At 37.0% G+C, this 17,158-nt stretch overlaps 1 protein-coding gene across 4 annotated transcripts; it reads left to right on the plus strand.

Moving 5' to 3' along the window:
- The first annotated feature begins 44 nt into the window (after positions 1-44).
- Positions 45-16,091, plus strand: ndufaf6 (NADH:ubiquinone oxidoreductase complex assembly factor 6). 4 transcript variants are annotated; one of them, XM_046848610.1, is made up of 9 exons: positions 45-433; positions 1,443-1,546; positions 3,824-3,946; positions 4,619-4,675; positions 7,625-7,727; positions 9,553-9,686; positions 13,788-13,889; positions 14,916-14,972; positions 15,578-16,091. In XM_046848610.1, the coding sequence occupies exons 2-9, from the start codon at positions 1,526-1,528 to the stop codon at positions 15,704-15,706; spliced, it is 726 nt and encodes a 241-aa protein (XP_046704566.1). In that variant the 5' UTR covers positions 45-433; positions 1,443-1,525; the 3' UTR covers positions 15,707-16,091. The 4 variants fall into 4 exon arrangements, with proteins under 4 accessions (XP_046704566.1, XP_046704564.1, XP_046704565.1 ...); XM_046848608.1 differs by having other exon boundaries at positions 47-433; positions 1,443-1,542; XM_046848609.1 differs by lacking the exon at positions 45-433 and adding an exon at positions 856-1,001 and having other exon boundaries at positions 1,443-1,542.
- Positions 16,092-17,158: the final 1,067 nt, after the last annotated feature.

Below are 17,158 nucleotides of genomic sequence, written 5' to 3' on the forward strand. Positions count from 1 at the left end.
CATTTCTTCAGCTACACTGGAGGTCACGTGACTCATCTTCGCTTAACTTTAACTATTAAAAATAACGCAAGAATTAAGTGTAAATTTAAATCAGGAATCATTCTGTAAAAAAATGTTGTAGGGTAAATTATTTTTTACCTAAATAAATCCTTCTTGACACCCGGAACCAACAACACAGGTTCAATTTGGGGGAACTTGAATTCGGGTGCACTGGGTGAGAAGTGAAGGGGAGTAGAATGTCTGCTGGTGTGTGTATAAACATGGCAGTAGGCGTCAGAATAAAACGTGCTCTTTTGAACAGTAGGGGTTTATTTTGTAGTAAAATATTTCCACATATTGAACGCACCCAGAAACGGATGGAGGTCATGGGCCTGAGAGCAGCAGCACATGCAGCACCGAAGCATGATGAGAAATACTGTATTGATCTTGTAAGGTAAAGCAGAACAGAGTAGTTTATTGAATCACAAACAAATCTTGCTTGAAGTTAATGGTTTAAAATTATTGTCTTCAACCTTCATCTGCCGTGCATGTCTCTGTTTACTCTGTAATGACGTAAAACGCATGATTGGATTATAATAATTAGCTGATGTTTTGACCAAGTTCATTGAAACCAAGGTTAACTAGCAGGTCTAAACCTGATCTCTCTTTTAAGGAAAGCCAAAAAAAATAACTTTTGCATTTTTTTCCCCACTACATACATATCCCTTTATTAGCTGTTTCTGTAGTTTTTTTTTTTAATTATTATTATTATTTCGTTGTTTATTGTGGAGAATTTGGAGGTAGTGCTCACCCAAAATCAAATGTCCACAGGATGGCGCTAGAGCTAATCCGCCATTTTTTTTATAAGCCTAACATACACAACACTACAACACCAAACACAATTTTCTTGAATGCAACACACGATTGGCTCCACCTATTGGATTTTGGTTATTTCCCAGTCTCTGCCCCAGTAGGAGTATCTGGATGTATTTGATTCTGCCCTCTGGATTGTCTTATACAGTGTGAGATGATAACTATAATACGAGTAAACATTTTTGCTGAAATTATCCTGTAATGTTCTTGTTTGTCCAAATTATTTCGGTCTAGAACATCTATGTCCCACTCACAGTAGCAGCTTGTGCAATTTGACCTGGTTGATCCATGTTCTGGTGATCAGGCTTCAAGCACCCAGTCAAGGTTGAGGGGAAAAGAAATGTAGGATTAAGAGTAAATAATGCTTTATGAATTGATGTAAGATTCAAATGATTCATATTAAAGACTAACTTTGTTACTGTTTCCAAATTCAGTTTGTTTGAAAATTTAAGAAACGCCATGTTTCCCTAAAATCTTTTCTATTTTTATTGAAGTGCACTGTCAGCACATTTATATTTATTTATTTTTTTCTGATGCTGAAAAATGCAGAGATAATAGTAAATAATGTAATTGTATTTTCTTACGGATAGGTTACGAGACTATGAAGGGTTTGTGAGTTCGTTGCTGCTTCCTGAGGCCTCTCGTCGCTCCTCCTTGGCCGTGAGGGCTTTTAATGTGGAACTGGCACAGGCAGGTATTTATAATGGCTGATGCTTGTGTGCTTTTATATTATCAGGAGCATTTGTACATTCATGCAGTTGTATAATCAGCCAATTGAAAAACAGAATTATATTTTTGTCCATGATGTCCTTATGTTCTTGTTCTTCTCTTGACTGATGGAGAGACACCAGATGTGGAACCTCGATGTTTAAAGTGATCTGCATTCTGAGATGCGTTTGTGCCCACCTTGGTTTTAAAGAGTAATTAATTGAGACTTTGTCAGCTCAGACCAGTTTGGAGTTCTATAGTGATCTGTCTGGATAAGTTTTTTTTTTTTTTACTTGCAGACCCTTCACTCATAGGATGTTTTTTACACCATTTTATTCAATAAACTCTAGGGACTGTTTTGTGAACATCTCTGGAGATCAGCAGTTATCTGAAATACTCCCGCCAGCACTTCTGCCACCAAAAATCAGGCCACAGTTAAAAACAGGGATCACACTTTTATGCTCAGTCTGATGTTTGATTTGAACATTAACTAAAGCTCTAATTCTGTATCTGCCTGATCTTGTGCATTGCTGTCAGGAGTGGTTCATTAGATAACTGCATAAAAGTGCAGCTGTCCCTGTTAAAGGAAGGAACGATACGTATTTAAACTCATTTTGCTGAGCAGGAAGAACAGTTCATTAAACAAGAAGGGAAATAGTATAAGAGTAGTGTGTATATATATATATATGAATATTCATTGACTTTTTTTACACCACAGTTCTTCCTAAAACAATGTGACCATTCCTCCTTATCAGCAGCAGATCTTTTCTCCTCGTGATTCTGCAGCTCAGCTTTCTTTCTTGTTAAAACAATGACAATAGAAACCCACTCCCCTAGTTTTCATCATCAAATAACTAGCATGACAAAATAGAAAAGGCCTGTCTGCTTTACGCTGAAAATATTTAATGATCCCGCATGACTGATGATGCAATAAGACCTTCATTTCATGTTGTATCAGAATCTAAATAATACCTCCAATTACAATATGTACCTGTATTATGTACCAGAAATAAATAGTTTTTCTATTTCTCTGCAATGGGGTGTAGCACACACCCATTTTCTGCTTACTTGTAAGATGAAATGAAGCCAAGTACATTTACATTTGCGGCATTTAGCAGACGCCCTTATCCAGAGCGATGTACAAAAGTGCTTTGAGTCTCTAGTAATGAATAAATCTACACTGGTATGCCAGATTACAAACTAAATATAAATATAACAATTGAATTCTACAAAGTTGAAAAGTGCTAGTTTAAGTGTTTCAGGAAGAGGTAGGTCTTCAACCGTTGCTTGAAGATAGTCAGAGACTCCGCTGTACAGACATCTAGGGGAAGTTCATTCCACCACCTCGGTGCCAGAACAGAGAAGAGCCTTGAAGTATATTCGCCTCTCATTTTGAGAGAAGGTGCTACCAGTACCTCATCAGATTGGTCGCTTTATAAAGTTTGAGAGAATTAGGGGTTAATAGGGGTCAAACATGGGTTTCCCTTTGTATTTATTATTTCATACATTGTTGATGCAACAATTTTTGTCAAAATTCAGATTTTACATCAAATGCTACATACATACTTACCAATATACTTTGTTTTAATATTAATGTTTATATACAGTGGAACCCGGTTATGTCAATGTCCTAGGGGGTCGCCAAAAAGCATCGAGGTAACCGATGATCGAGAAAAACGAAAATCAAAATGGCGGCAATATATTAACGTGCTTGAAATTTCTTTATGTACATGATGTGCGTTAATAAATGAGAATGTGCATGCATGTGTTTTTGAAGGGTTTTTTACACAACAGCGTTGCCGCGATTTGTTTGATGAAGGCATGCTATAAAAATACATACAGTACATGTTTATCTGTCAGGAATCCACCTGCCACGCCCCCTTCGGCCCCCTTCAGCGTGTCAGGTGCTTTCTCGGCCGCTTTCTCTGAAGCTCTCGGCTTCAATCGCGCAGATATGGTGCTCGTTTATCATCATCACCAGCTCCTATTTAAACTTCCACACGCTCACCGTCCGTTATTGTTGGTATATGTTGGTTCACGGCGGTCGTTGTTATCGCGCATGCGTATCCCGGTACGTGCCTTCCCACCGGCACTCTCTCAACGGCTGCGCTTTTCTTCCCAAAGCGCATCGCGGACTTGGCGGTTCCACTTCAAAAACGTCGACTTAATAGGGTTGTCGAGGTAACCGAGGGCGAGATAACCGGGTTCCACTGTATTTTGTAATCGTGAACCAAATGTTGACTTGATTTTTGTTTGTGTGTAGGTGAAGGACTCGGTATCTCAGAAGACTATTGGTTTAATGCGAATGCAGTTTTGGAGGACAGCAGTGGAGGACATTTACAGAGACGACCCCCCAGTGCAGCCTGTTAGTGCAGAGTTGTGGATGGTCAGTTTCATTCAACTTCTAACAGAAAAATGAAAATGCTGCGAAATACTCATTGTTTTGCTTATTTATTCCATTTTATGTTTGCTTACATTTTTGACTCTGAATGCATTTAAAATTGCAGTCACAAATTTAGCTGTCTAATTAAATGTAGCTGTTGCTTCTAGAGGTGTGTTCGTCATTTTCTTTGTTTTTGGTTTTTATTTTTATTCTGACATTTTCTGTCACTTTTGAAGTTATTTTTTTGCCTGTATCCACCCACAGTCATTTTAGTTGGTTATAGCACTTACTGAAGATGTGTAAACAAACATAGTACAAAATATTGACAAATTTCCTTCCCACCTACAGCCTTAAAGGATGAAGCAAATGCATACTTCCTCTGAAGCTAGAATCTTTTGAAACTCTTATTCATGCTGTATAATATGGCAGTAAAACAGTGCTATCTGCCCTCATCCACATTCCTGTCGCTAAATTAAGTCTTTTTTTTTTTTTTTTTTTTCATCCTGCAAGTTAACCATCCACTCCTGCCCAGATTAACAGTCACTTTCTTTGCAGTTGGCTCCTGCAGAATCCCAATCCCAGTGCACACCTCTCACAACTCTGCCTACATTATAGGTAACAAAAAAGGGAAGGTGAAAGTGATTTGTGAATGTTAATTAGTGCTTGTTTTTGCAGGCAGTGAGGAAACACAAACTGACGAGAAGATGGCTTTTGAGAATCATAGCTGAAAGAGTAAGTTTAAAAGTTAATTCACAATAGATTCAGCTTCCTTGTTAATCCCAGAAAGTGTACCACTGCTGAATATGATGCGTGTCTGAGGTAAAACTACATTTTATTTTTATTTAAGGTAGAATCAGCAAAATCCCTAATCTTTGAACTCCATTTCCGAACCTTTTATCTTGAAAATAAAATGCACAATACCTATAGCACTTATTAGGCTGCAATTTGTAAACATATGTGAAAGTAATCGGAGGTGATTTGGTCTGATTTGCTTATGTGGTTTATTTTAAGTACCCAAATTAGTATTCTTAGCGAGGGGAAACAGGAAATCATTTGGTCAACTGTTTGTTTTTCTGATTTCAGTTTGAATTAATAAAAATAATGTGTGTTCAGTACTTTGGCAGTATGGGCACAGAGGTCTGTTCTGTTCAGATCCCCGTGCTGGCTCGGACTGATGCGAGGGCGTCGGCACTCGAGTAACCGGCTAACTGAAAGGGTAGTCCATATGTATCATTAAGCATAGTCATAGATGCCCCTAATGTAGAGCCTGGAGATATAGCCAGTTTTAATCTGTTCTCCCTCCAAATTCAAGCTCTCGTGGGTCTCCTAAACTCATTAGGCTCAGAGGGAGATGGCAAACTACGGTGTGCCTCACATGCAACACGCTTACTCACCAAGTTACCTCCGGATTTGCGTGCTTCATTCAAACGTCACCTGCCTCATCAGAAATCTTACATGATACAGGATTCAGAACACTCTACTTTACTGGGTATAGAATTGATTGTATATGAGGTGATTCTTGCTGTCTTCTGCTAGCTGCTGTTCAATGGGTTGTGTGATGCAGAATGCATGCCACGGCTCCGTGTTCTGGCCTTTTATACTCTTGATGGAGAATGGTGCACTGTGATGTTAGGGGTAGCTTGTCATTGCTTGGTAAATTGTATGTCTGCCTCTAGTGGTAAAGCGTGGAAATAAAACTGAATAGGAATCCTTTTTTACACTGGCGCCCCCAAATATGCGTAGCATATTTGCTTCTAAATCTTAGATAAGAGTCCGTTGGTTTGATCTTGGTGTTGCTGTCTCTGCTATCTCTGGTAGATTAATGAGTCGGGTAACTAGCCGTGTGTATAATCGACCTTTAACGTTGACCTCTGCAGACCTAACTTGTCCATCCGCTCCAGGAAATGTCTTTGACACTCTCCCGATCAACCAAAGGGCTCATGGTAACTGGAGATCAACAATCATAACGACAGACCCAACTGCAAGGGTTTTAGTCTCTGCATGCCATTTGTGTTGTAGTTGGAGAATGGGTAAGTAATGTCTCACGAAGCTTGACCAAAAATGATCAGTGAGAACTTGACTTTGTCTCCATCTACGTCGTCCTATGTATTTATCGGCAGGGTATATCACTTGCGGTAAAGAGTTGCCCCTGTCTAGCCGCCCCATGAGCAGAAGATTTGGGGTGATTGGGTCTAAATCTGCTACCTTGGAGGAGACATAACCTAAAGGTTTGCTATTAAGGATTCCCTCTATTTCGATAAGTACTGTTTGAAGAACTTCTTCTGTTACTGTTTGTGCACCTACTACTGTACGGAGGGCATTTTTAATAGAGCGGATCTCCCTTTCCCAGCTGCCACCAAAGTGAGGGGCATTAGGTGGGTTGAACCGAAATTCGATCTTCTGTTTGGCAAGATGCCGTTGAAGTTCTTGGCTGCAATTTTTTAAGGCATCTCTTAACTCTCACTCCCCACCCTGGAAGTTAGTGCCTTGGTCAGATATCAGTTCTGAGGGGGTGCCTCTACATTTTAGGGTTCTCCGGTTTAGCCTTCCACTTTCGACACTCCATGCAGTTATGTTGGGATTTTCGCATTGCTTTACAACCTCTTAGTATCTAGACACTTCTCATTTCAGCAAATACTCGTTCTGGTCCTGGGTGGCACAGCTTACTATCATAGTCTTGAATGAGTAATTTGGTGGCTCGATGATGAGGGTCTAGGACAATAGGGTGAACTGTTTGGAGTTCTAAGCCTTCAGCACGACGTAGGCATCCTCCTACCCGTATAAGCTGACTGGCTTTGTCGAATTCTGGGGCTAAAGTGAGTAATCTACTTGTAGGGGATATGGGCTTACCAGAGTTTTGTTGCTCGTATTCCTCTGGAAAACTATCTTGTTGAATATTACGGAAGAGGAGATGTTCTGCTATCACATAGTCCTTATCTGTAGGTGTACTAGGTTGATCACTTTGACGTTGTTGAACTGTGGCTTCGACAAGGTCTTTCCAAGAATTGTACTCACTGGGATCTAAGCGCTTTGATGTTTGTGTGACACCGCAGAATATACTGGTTCTCCTTTCCACTTTATCTTCAGGGGTTTTAAGGGATGGCAGGATTGACCAATCTGATTCATCTCGAAGTAAAAAGGGTGGGCCTTGAGCCGGATAAGTGTGCTTACCACAGAAGTAAGATGGTACGGCCCAAACCAGGCCCAGTGGCAAAGCATAAACTCGCTTCTGTCCTGCATGGAGCTGAGCGACCCCCAGAAACGGTTACTCGAGTGCCGACGCCCTCGCATCAGTCCGAGCCAGCACAGGGATCTGAACAGAACAGACTGCTGTGCTCATACTGCCAAAGTACCGAACATTATTTAAGCCAGTGTACCACTTTTCAGGCGTTTAGTACAGAGCAGATGATCAAGTGGATCAAAGACAACAAGCGTTGTTGGAAATGTGGACGATCACACCTAGCCAAGGATTGTACCCTAAAGAAGCCCTGTCGTCTGTTCAGTGGGAAACACCTTCTTTTGAAATATGTAATTTAACATTATGCAGATCTCAGCATAGACCCAAATGCTTTCCCCATTTTATCTATTAAGTATGTTTTCAGGAGAAAACATGGTGGTTCTTTTCTTCATTCTGCTGTGTATTATTTTATAGTAAAGAAGTGATTGTTTTGCTTTTTGCAGGAAAAGGACATGGAGGACCGAGCATACAGGAATCTTCAGGATTTGGAGGAATATGCAGAGAACACCCAGTCGTCACTGCTCTACCTCTTGCTGGAGACTTTAGGTGAGTCTGCCTATGTGCTTAAGCTCTTTTACTCAATACAGAAAGAGTGTTTAGCTAAAAACAAGTAAACGTGTTTTGAGTGGTTTTCATTATAATATCATTTTAAATCAAAGTGTGAATAATTAAATTAATTAATAAGACACATTGCAAGTTCGTTGCAGAGAAAGTAACGTATTTGTAATGAAATGTCTAGATTTTTCATGAATTCATCTGCATATCTTTGGAACAGGGGCAGTTCTTGTTCTTTTTGTTTATTTTTTATTTTTTAGTCCACGCCCCAACACACAAACCAATAAATAAATAGAAACGCACTCGCAGTTCACTTTAAAAGTAACATATGAATATCTGCTCAGTTATCAACCACTGGGGTTTCATTTATTTTATAATTTATCATTACTTTCTGAATACACTGTGGACTATGAACAACCTGGTTTAAAAAAACTAACAAAAACAAGACACATAGAAGAAAATGGCAGGGAAAGTGGTGCATTGAAAATTGTTGTGAGGCTTAGATACTCTGTAAAAATATGCATGAGACCGTAATCGAGAAGAGAAGGAGGAAAAAGGGGGATTATTTACAATTGATATATATATTACAGGTTGACCCCAAGTTATGACGTTGATAGGGACCAAAAAAACGGTCGTAAGTCCATCAGGTCGTAAGTCGAGACGCAGATATAAGTCTGCGTCAGAATATCTTTAGTACACACCGAGGCACATACAAACGTAGTTTTTGTGCTTAGCTGTAGAAGCAGAGAATCCTCGTAACCTCACATGTCTAGCTTTCCATGTAATTATGTGTCTGAGCGAGATCATAGTCAGTCATTCCTTTTGTTATAATGGTTATTTTTCAAGGCTTCGGTAGAAAAGTTCAGGGTTCAGCCAGTAATTTGGGGGAAATGACAGAAACAGAGAAAGAGAACGATCATTTTCTGTTCCCAAAGGAATCATGCCTCATAAAGCTTTAAAGCTTAGAAGCAAAGGGCATTACTAAAAACATCTATGAAACATCACATTTGTGCTTTTATTTTTCTCTTTTCTAATGTCTGTCTACTTTTCACCTCTTATTTTTTTAAGTACTACTTCAATTACTTTAAAAAAAAAAACAAAACTCAGAAAACTTAAAAACAGTCAAACGTATCTTTAAAAAAGTTTTTTTTTTTAAACATACCTGCCTAGTGCAGTTAATGCTCTACACATCCCACTGAAATGGTACTTATGATATCCAGATCTGAATATTTATTGAAGCACCTTGGGTTGTGTTGGAGAAGCAAGTCAGAAAAAGTTTTGTTTTATTGCCCAATCCAGGTATGTATGTTTATATAAGTACAAAACTGATCGTTTCAGGGTGAGAATAGTTATTTATTACAATTTGGTTGATGTCCAATTATATAGACTCAATGTTAACTTTTATTTATCACTATGATCTTTATCTACTGTCTCTGTGGCATGTGTGTGAAAAGCTGTTTCTGAATTTTGGCACCCCAATCAATGGTAAACTTTACATTTTTAAAACTTTAGGAAAAAATCTTATGGAGCCCCCTGGTGGTTTGGGAGTCTTAAGTGTCCACATGTACCACCTGCAGAATCGATCTTGTGTGTGTGATTGAATGTGCAAGAATTTGTCTGGAAAAAACAGCCCTTTACCAGAAACTTATCTAAAAATAAGACATTTTTACTCAAATATAGTTTGAAAATAAACACCTACAAAGAGAACTTCCTCTATGAAGTAGGTTATAAAATGCTAGTATAGCACATGGATACAATACCCCCTTTAGAAATGAGTAACAGGAATTGCTTTTTATTTCTCCATGTGTTTTTAAAGGAGTGAAAGACGTCCATGCAGATCATGCTGCCAGCCACATTGGTAAAGCACAAGGCATTGTGACGTGTCTGCGAGCCACACCGTACCACAGCCAGAGACGCAAAGTATATCTCCCCATGGACATCTGCATGCTGGTGAGTCAAGTCAAGAGGCTTTTATTGTCATTTCAACCATATATAGCTGACTCAGTACACAGTGAAATGAAACAGCGTTTCTCCAGAAGCCTGGTGCTACATACAACATCATCAAGCTACACAACATATAGACTAGACTCGAGTAAGTGTCATACAATGTCTGTCTCTACTGTCAAACTATCTTTCTATTAAACCATTCATTCAGCAAAAACTAAATATGCTTGATGGTCTGGGGAAAACTTGATCAATTTTGCATAGATTATTATCACCGTATTTTTCAAACTATAAGCCGCTACTTTTTTCCCACGTTTTGAACCCCGCGGCTTAAACAATGAAGCGGCTTATTTATTTTCCGTTTTTTTCCCGGTTTCACAAACTTCAAGCCAAAAAACTGAGCCCCATAGCATTAGACCAATGAAATTTCCGAACGGAAACGAAAAAACGCACCTCACCTTTTTTCTGACTTTCTTGGTCGGCTACTGTTTAGATACAAGCCGTTGTAGCGCGTAGAGTTTGGGTCATGGGAGAGCTCGCTAACGCCAGTTGCAACAGAAATCATATAAGCACAGACAAGTTTCCAGAACTCGTGCTTTTTTATTTTTTTTGGCAACAGCATTATGGGTTAGTCAAAGAAACTTAGAATTGAGCATCAGAAAATAATAAGGACATATTCCTCGGTCTTGCACACATGCAGTAAATCCGGAAAAATGCGGCGGCAGGCTATTCCCAAATGCCGCTCTGCTCTTTAAGGAGCCACAACATATTTCACCCGTTACACCGTGTAACAGACACTGTCGTTAAAGCCTGTGTATAGTTCATTAGTTTCAATGTAGACTTATAGACAGGCGTGGCTTATTTATGTTTAAAATAAAAATCTTTGTCAAATTTAGTGGGTGCGGCTTATATATGGGTGCGCTTTACAGTCCAGAAATTACGGTAGTATTATATTATAATCTAGGGAGTTTATAGCACTAAAATTGGGTTGTTACCAAAATTATATTTTTCAGATTTTCTCACCTTCCTATAATATGGCTGTTTTCTTGTAAACATTTTGGATAAGGAATCAATTTAACCAATTTAGTTGCAACATGTCATACACCTGATCAGTTTATTTTGTAATCGGATATAAAACATGGTCTTTGAAGCTCTATTGCTAGTCCGAATGAAGGTTTGTAGTAACTAGACTTCAAACTACCAGATGTTTCTTTTACTTTGGGGAATTATTTTTCTAATGCATATTTGTCTACCAGTCAGGAAAAAAGTTATATAAATCTAAAATAATAAATCTAAAATGAATATAAAAATCAAGTCAAGTTTATTTCTATAGCACTTTTCACAACAGACACTGTCTCAAAGCAGCTTTACAGATATCAACAGTCAAAAACTCCCTTAAATGTTATGAGGAAGAAACATTGAGAGGAACCAGATTCAAAAGGGGAACCCATCCTTATTTGGGTGACATCAAGAGTAGCAGCAGTAAATGAAACACTGCTGAATGCAGGCAGCACTGACTAGTTCATTTTTTGGCAAACATTTGGTGAGGACTCACCTTTTTGTAAATGCGTAGAACACTTTGTTCAGCTAACTGAAAAACTTAAAGTATTATTGATTTCCTCTGATTACTGCACTAAATTCTGTGCAGTAATCAGAAACCACCCTTTCGTAGTTATCTGGTGGCAAACAACAGTGATGAGAAATGTGCAATATATATTTTACACATTCCATACTGTTTTTATTGTTAAGGTGTGAACCAGAACAGAAATGCTAAATAATACAGGTTTGAAAAGTATAAGGGCCGTAAATAATTCATTTTTAATATTGAACTTGAATGTTGACCAGCATAAATAAGTTACACTGCATGCCTGTCTGACTGATATTAATGCACTGTACATTTTTCTATTAATGTTTACCATTTAAATAATTAGTGAATGGCTATTTGATTTAAAAAAAATTAATAAATAAAAGGTGGTCTCCTGCTTGTACTTTACTGTACCGGGTGCTTTAATGATTGTTAAACAACATTTGGGGTATTGTGTCATTGTATACAGTAGAAAAATGTCTAAAGTAATAACTTTAGAATAAATTAAAGAAGTACATTGTAAAATGTACACAATTATTGCATGAGCATATTGCTCCATGATATACAACCTGATTTTGCATTTATTTACTTGCATGCTCTGGACAGGTATTGCTATGCTCTCCGGTGCCTTAGTGCAGAAGTATGGTAAAAGTATGGATTATAAATATGGAATGGGGATTAAGTGTATTATCCAGGATTAAAATTATATGCTTTCTTGCACATGGTCCTCCAGTGTGTTAGACACATTAGACTGATTCTGTAAATGTGGTTGATCCATACTCCATTTACAGTACGACTGAGTTTTATGTAACTCGTTTGTTCAGCTCATGCTGAAAATCTGAAGAGGAAAAATGGACATGATGTAAACCTGAGAGATTAAACAAATGGTTAGAATTAGATGATTTCAGGTCCTCTGTCCAGGCTGACAACATGGAGATATTAGTTAGTGTACAGTATAGAATAATGTGTAATGATTTATTATTATTATTATTATTATTATTATTATTATTATTATTATTATTATTATTATTAATTTCCTGTTTGTTTTGTGTATTTGTTTGTAATGGTGTAATCCAGACTGCAAGAGGCGCTGTTGCAGCATGATGTACTGATATTGTACCGTATATGTGCAAGCTGTACACTGCTGGTATAATTTACAAAAACAAACAGCATTGTTTGAGCTTTTAATTTGAAATGACGTTTTAAAATAGTTTTTATAATAATAGTATATATTTATTTCAGATATGAAGCAATGAATAAATGAGTTGACAGGATACAGTAATTAAAGTTTTTATAGTTTTGATTTTTGTGTGTGTGTAGCAGTAGTGGTCATTTCATTAGGGGATTGAAGGATTAAGCTGTGGGGCTATTTTACAAATATTCTTATTTTGAACATAAATAAGCCGCACCTGTCTATAAGCCACAGGCTACATTGAAACTAATGAACTTTACACAGGCTTTAATGAAAGACAGTGTCTGTTACACGGTGTAACAGGTGAAATATGTTGCGCTTCCTTTAGGAGCATAGAGGTATTTTGGGAATAGCATGCCACTGCATTTTTCCGGTATTACTGCATGTGTGCAAGACGAGGATTATGTCCTTATTTTCTAATGCTCATTTCTAAGTTTCTTTGACTAACCCATAATGCTGTTGCCAAGAAAAATAAAAAAGCACGAGTTTTGGAAACCTGTCTGTGCTTATATGATTTCTGTTGTAACTGGAGTTAGCGAGCTCTCCCATGACCCAGACTCAACGCGTTACAACGGCTTGTATCTAAACAGTAGCCAACCAAGAAAGTCATTGTTCACTGTCTTCCTCCTTCCTTTCACAACTATTTCTCTCGGGAGTTTATCTTTTGGCATCGTCGTGCGTTTAAAAAATAAAAGTTTTTTTCTCCCGAAACCGTGCAGCTCAGAACACAGGTGAGGTGTGGTGTTTTTATTTATTTATTTATTTATTTATTTATTTATTTATTTATTTATTTTTTCCCTTTCATTTTCGTTTGGAAATTTCATTGGTCTAATGTTATGGGGCTCAGTTTTTTTTGCTTGAAACCGGGAAAAACCCAGGATAAATTCATAAATAAGCCGCTTCGTTGTTTAAGCCGCGGGGTTCAAAACGTGGGAAAAAAGTAGCGGCTTATAGTCCAAAAAATACGGTAGCTACACTTAAGAGACTGAGTTGGCATAAATCCATAATCCATACCTTTTTCTTAAATTTAGCTAATTGGAGGAACATTTGATTTTTATTTGTTTAAAGTCTTCTATTATATTCTGGAGTGAAAGTGTGTATCCCATGTTTATATATGCAATTACAGGTGTTTGATTAAGAAGTACACAATATCTAAATATATCAGATACACTGCATCCGGTATCGGGGTGTGTGTGTGCTCACGTACATACAAGCATGCATGCATCCTATTAGTTGTTCAGAGCTAAGGTGTGTTAGTCTCTGCTGGTTTTGTCAATCTGAATGAGGTGACTGAATCTGAGCTCATTATCTCTGGTAATATGTTTCCCAGCATGGTGCTTCTCAAGAGGACTTCATTCGTGGCAGCAGGGAGCAGAATGTCAAGGATGTTGTGTACGACATTGCCAGTCAAGCACATGTTCATCTTCAACATGTAAGCGTATTTTCATTGGGGTGTAACTACATTTCGTATTTCTGCACTTATACAGATTCTTCACCTGAGGCAATTTATGGGTATTATATTTGGAGAGTTATTGATAAAATGTAGGTCTGCACCTATCGATTATTTTAGTAATTGAGTATTCTAACGAATATTACATCGATTAATCGAGTAATCCGATAAGCACTTTTTCTTTATTCCAGGGCATAAGAATAAGACTGGTCTCTAAAAATTAACAAGTAATTTGTTTCCTTTTCTAGAAAAAAAAAAAATGTTATTGCTGAAATAGCATGCAAGAATATCTGTGAAAACTAAACCCATTTAGTGCATTTAAATGGCATATTACATCAAAATGCAAATACAAATATATAAATAAAACAAATAAAAATCACTTTCAAATTATTTGAAAAAAAGATAACATTGTACGGTGTTTTCTTTGTTTTAGGTTAAAATGATCCCAAACTTTGGAAACTCTTAGTCATGTTCTTTGGCCTGAATCTTCTCCTCGCTGTTTTCTCCTCGTTCCTCCATTTTTCATTCTGTAGTGTCTTCTGTTTTACCTTGTCCAGAGTCCTTTAGGGTTTAGCGGGTGGTGCATCAGTAATAATGGTCCGTGGGGAAACACAGTGCTCCGTATTTAGTTATAGTCTAAACAAAGCTTTTTTTTTTTTTTTTTTTTATTATTATTATTATTTAAATTACTCGAGGAATCATTTCAGCCCTAATAAAATGTAGTATGTCATTATTTATTGGATGAATCACTCAAATGCAAATGAGTGAATTGGTGATGTTTTACAATTAATATATTCCAGTGTAGCATATTCCAGTAAAATGTTTGAAAATGTATGTAACTGAATCAAATAAGTGTTCTGTTTGAGATGCTGTTCTGACTATACAATAAATGTGCATTTGCGTGGTTTTTTTTTTTTTTTTTTTTTTTATTGTTGTAGATCTACTGCATTAGATGCTTGACAAGTGACAGATTTACATATTAATAATAATGTTTATGTTTTTATACAGGCAAGATCATTTTGCAAAAGGGTTCCAGATTCTGCCATGTGTGCTTTCCTGCAAACAGTAAGTGATTGATTTTCTTCTCTGCCTCTTTACTACACTGGATGATGGAATACAATTTGTAATGTAACCTCACTTGTCTGGATCTTAGCATTTAATTGTGCGTCAGAGTGATGGCATTACAAAGTATTGTTATTTTATTATAGTGGTTCCTTAGACACACAATTTTCTGTTTCCAAGGCAACAAGCCTCAAAGCATTTAATGACTAGTAAGGAGCATTCAAAAAAAAAAGCGCCTTTTTTTCCCCTTCCAATTTTCCTTAAAATTACTTCCTATTTTCCCCTCTTCTTTAAAAAAAAAAAAATGTTGAACAGTCAGTGACTTTTAATGGTTCTTGTGGGTAAAAATGGTTAAAAAAAAAAAAGTGCAGAAAGGCCTGATTAAATAGAAAGATTCAAGGAAACACTTCAATAAATAGGTGATTTCTGTCAGAAATGTAAACTTAAAATCCCATATGGAAATGGGGAATGAGCTGGACATTCAGGTCACTGACTATTTCACACTTAATTACAATTCAGTGCTGTGATTATTTTATTTTTTTTAACTGAACATCGTAAAACTTGTCTACTGGTTTACTTAACAGTTGCAATTGTGTGTGTGTGTACAGGTTGCTATTGATGACTACCTGGAGAGAGTGAGGAAAGTAGACTTCGATGTTTTCCATCCTAGTCTCCAGAGGAGGAATCCGCTTCTTCCCATTCAACTTTATTTCCGATCGTTTAAGAAAAAATATTGATTGTTTCGTCAGAAGTGGCTTCTCTAATTTATACGGTTATATTATTCTCATTCCCACCACAAATCCAATCACTGACTCCCTGTGTCCGGTGTGGGAAACGATCGTGTTTCTTTTCTGATTGTACGCTGTATTTTCATCAAAGCATTGGAAAGAAATTCATTACAAATCTAAATCAGTATCAGTAATGACGAACAGGATGACATGATAACTGTGTCTGCCTTGTCTGTGAAAATTTGGTGTATTTTTATATTCAACCCAATTTCTTTTTGCAAATTATGCAGTTACATGGTTTGTATGCAAGTAAAATAAGTTTTGAAATTTTGAGGGATCTGGGTTTTTCTTTAGTTTTTATGTATAATATCTGAAATAAATGTTTTAAGAACGACAGTGTAATTTATTTTTTTATTATTATTTATTTAACTTGGAACAATCCAGGACATTTTTTTGTAATTTTAATATTCTCACACATACCCACACATACTTTGCTCTTTGCTTTGAAAGAAGCCATTAAAAATGACTAAGTCCTTTATTTATGTTTAATAATAAGATACACTATCAATTATGAATTAATACGGAATTAGTGTGAGCCAGATGTACATTGTAAAACCCTTTGCAACTGTGTCTATGTAAATGCTCTTCTCTTTCTCAACATACATGGGCTTCATTTAGAAACTGTAGGTTTCAGCACATAGCACTGAACCTAGATGCTGTCATGGTGATTGACTGCAATCACTGTGGCACGTTCTTAAAAATTAAGATGCCAAGAAGAACCAAAAAGCCCATTATTTACAGAAACACCATAGAAAAAAACATTTCTAGTTCCTTAAAGAACCATTTTTTGTGCCATAAGTACCCTTTTGTGCAATGGAAATTCCTGTGGATGTTAACGGTTCTTCACAGAGCCATCAAACAAAGAGCCTTTCAAAGAACCTATATTTTTTTTTAATGCATCACGGCACGCTTCAGATTCTCTGATGACCGTCAGAGCAATTAAAGCATATATCATTCAGTCTATATTCCGAGTTATTCTGTACTTGTTTATCAGCCCAATCTTTTTTAGCTGTGGAGGTGCATTTTGTGTATACCTTTCATGTGTCAATACATTACCCAGAAATTGTTCATGTTTGTATAATTCAGCTTAGTCCCTATTAGTTTTCTATTGGCGTTACAAAATAGGGAGTATCGAGCTTGCCATTAAAATTGAAACTGTAATTGGGAATTCAGACAGCGCTTGTGGAACTGGGTAAATAATTAACCCTTAAAAAGTGTCAAAAAAAAAAAAAAGCAGTGAACTAATACATTGCTTTTGGTGAACGTGAGAATTTATTTAATGCACTATTCTTCAGACAAACGGAAAAGGGATGATATGGTCAGATGTTTGTGGTCATGTGCAAGCATGAGAATGGTAAGTGGTCGAACACTTGATCACTATGATCTCTTGCTCTGTATGTG

Source organism: Silurus meridionalis, chromosome 4 (genome assembly GCF_014805685.1).
Source record: "Silurus meridionalis isolate SWU-2019-XX chromosome 4, ASM1480568v1, whole genome shotgun sequence".
Lineage (NCBI taxonomy): Eukaryota > Metazoa > Chordata > Actinopteri > Siluriformes > Siluridae > Silurus > Silurus meridionalis.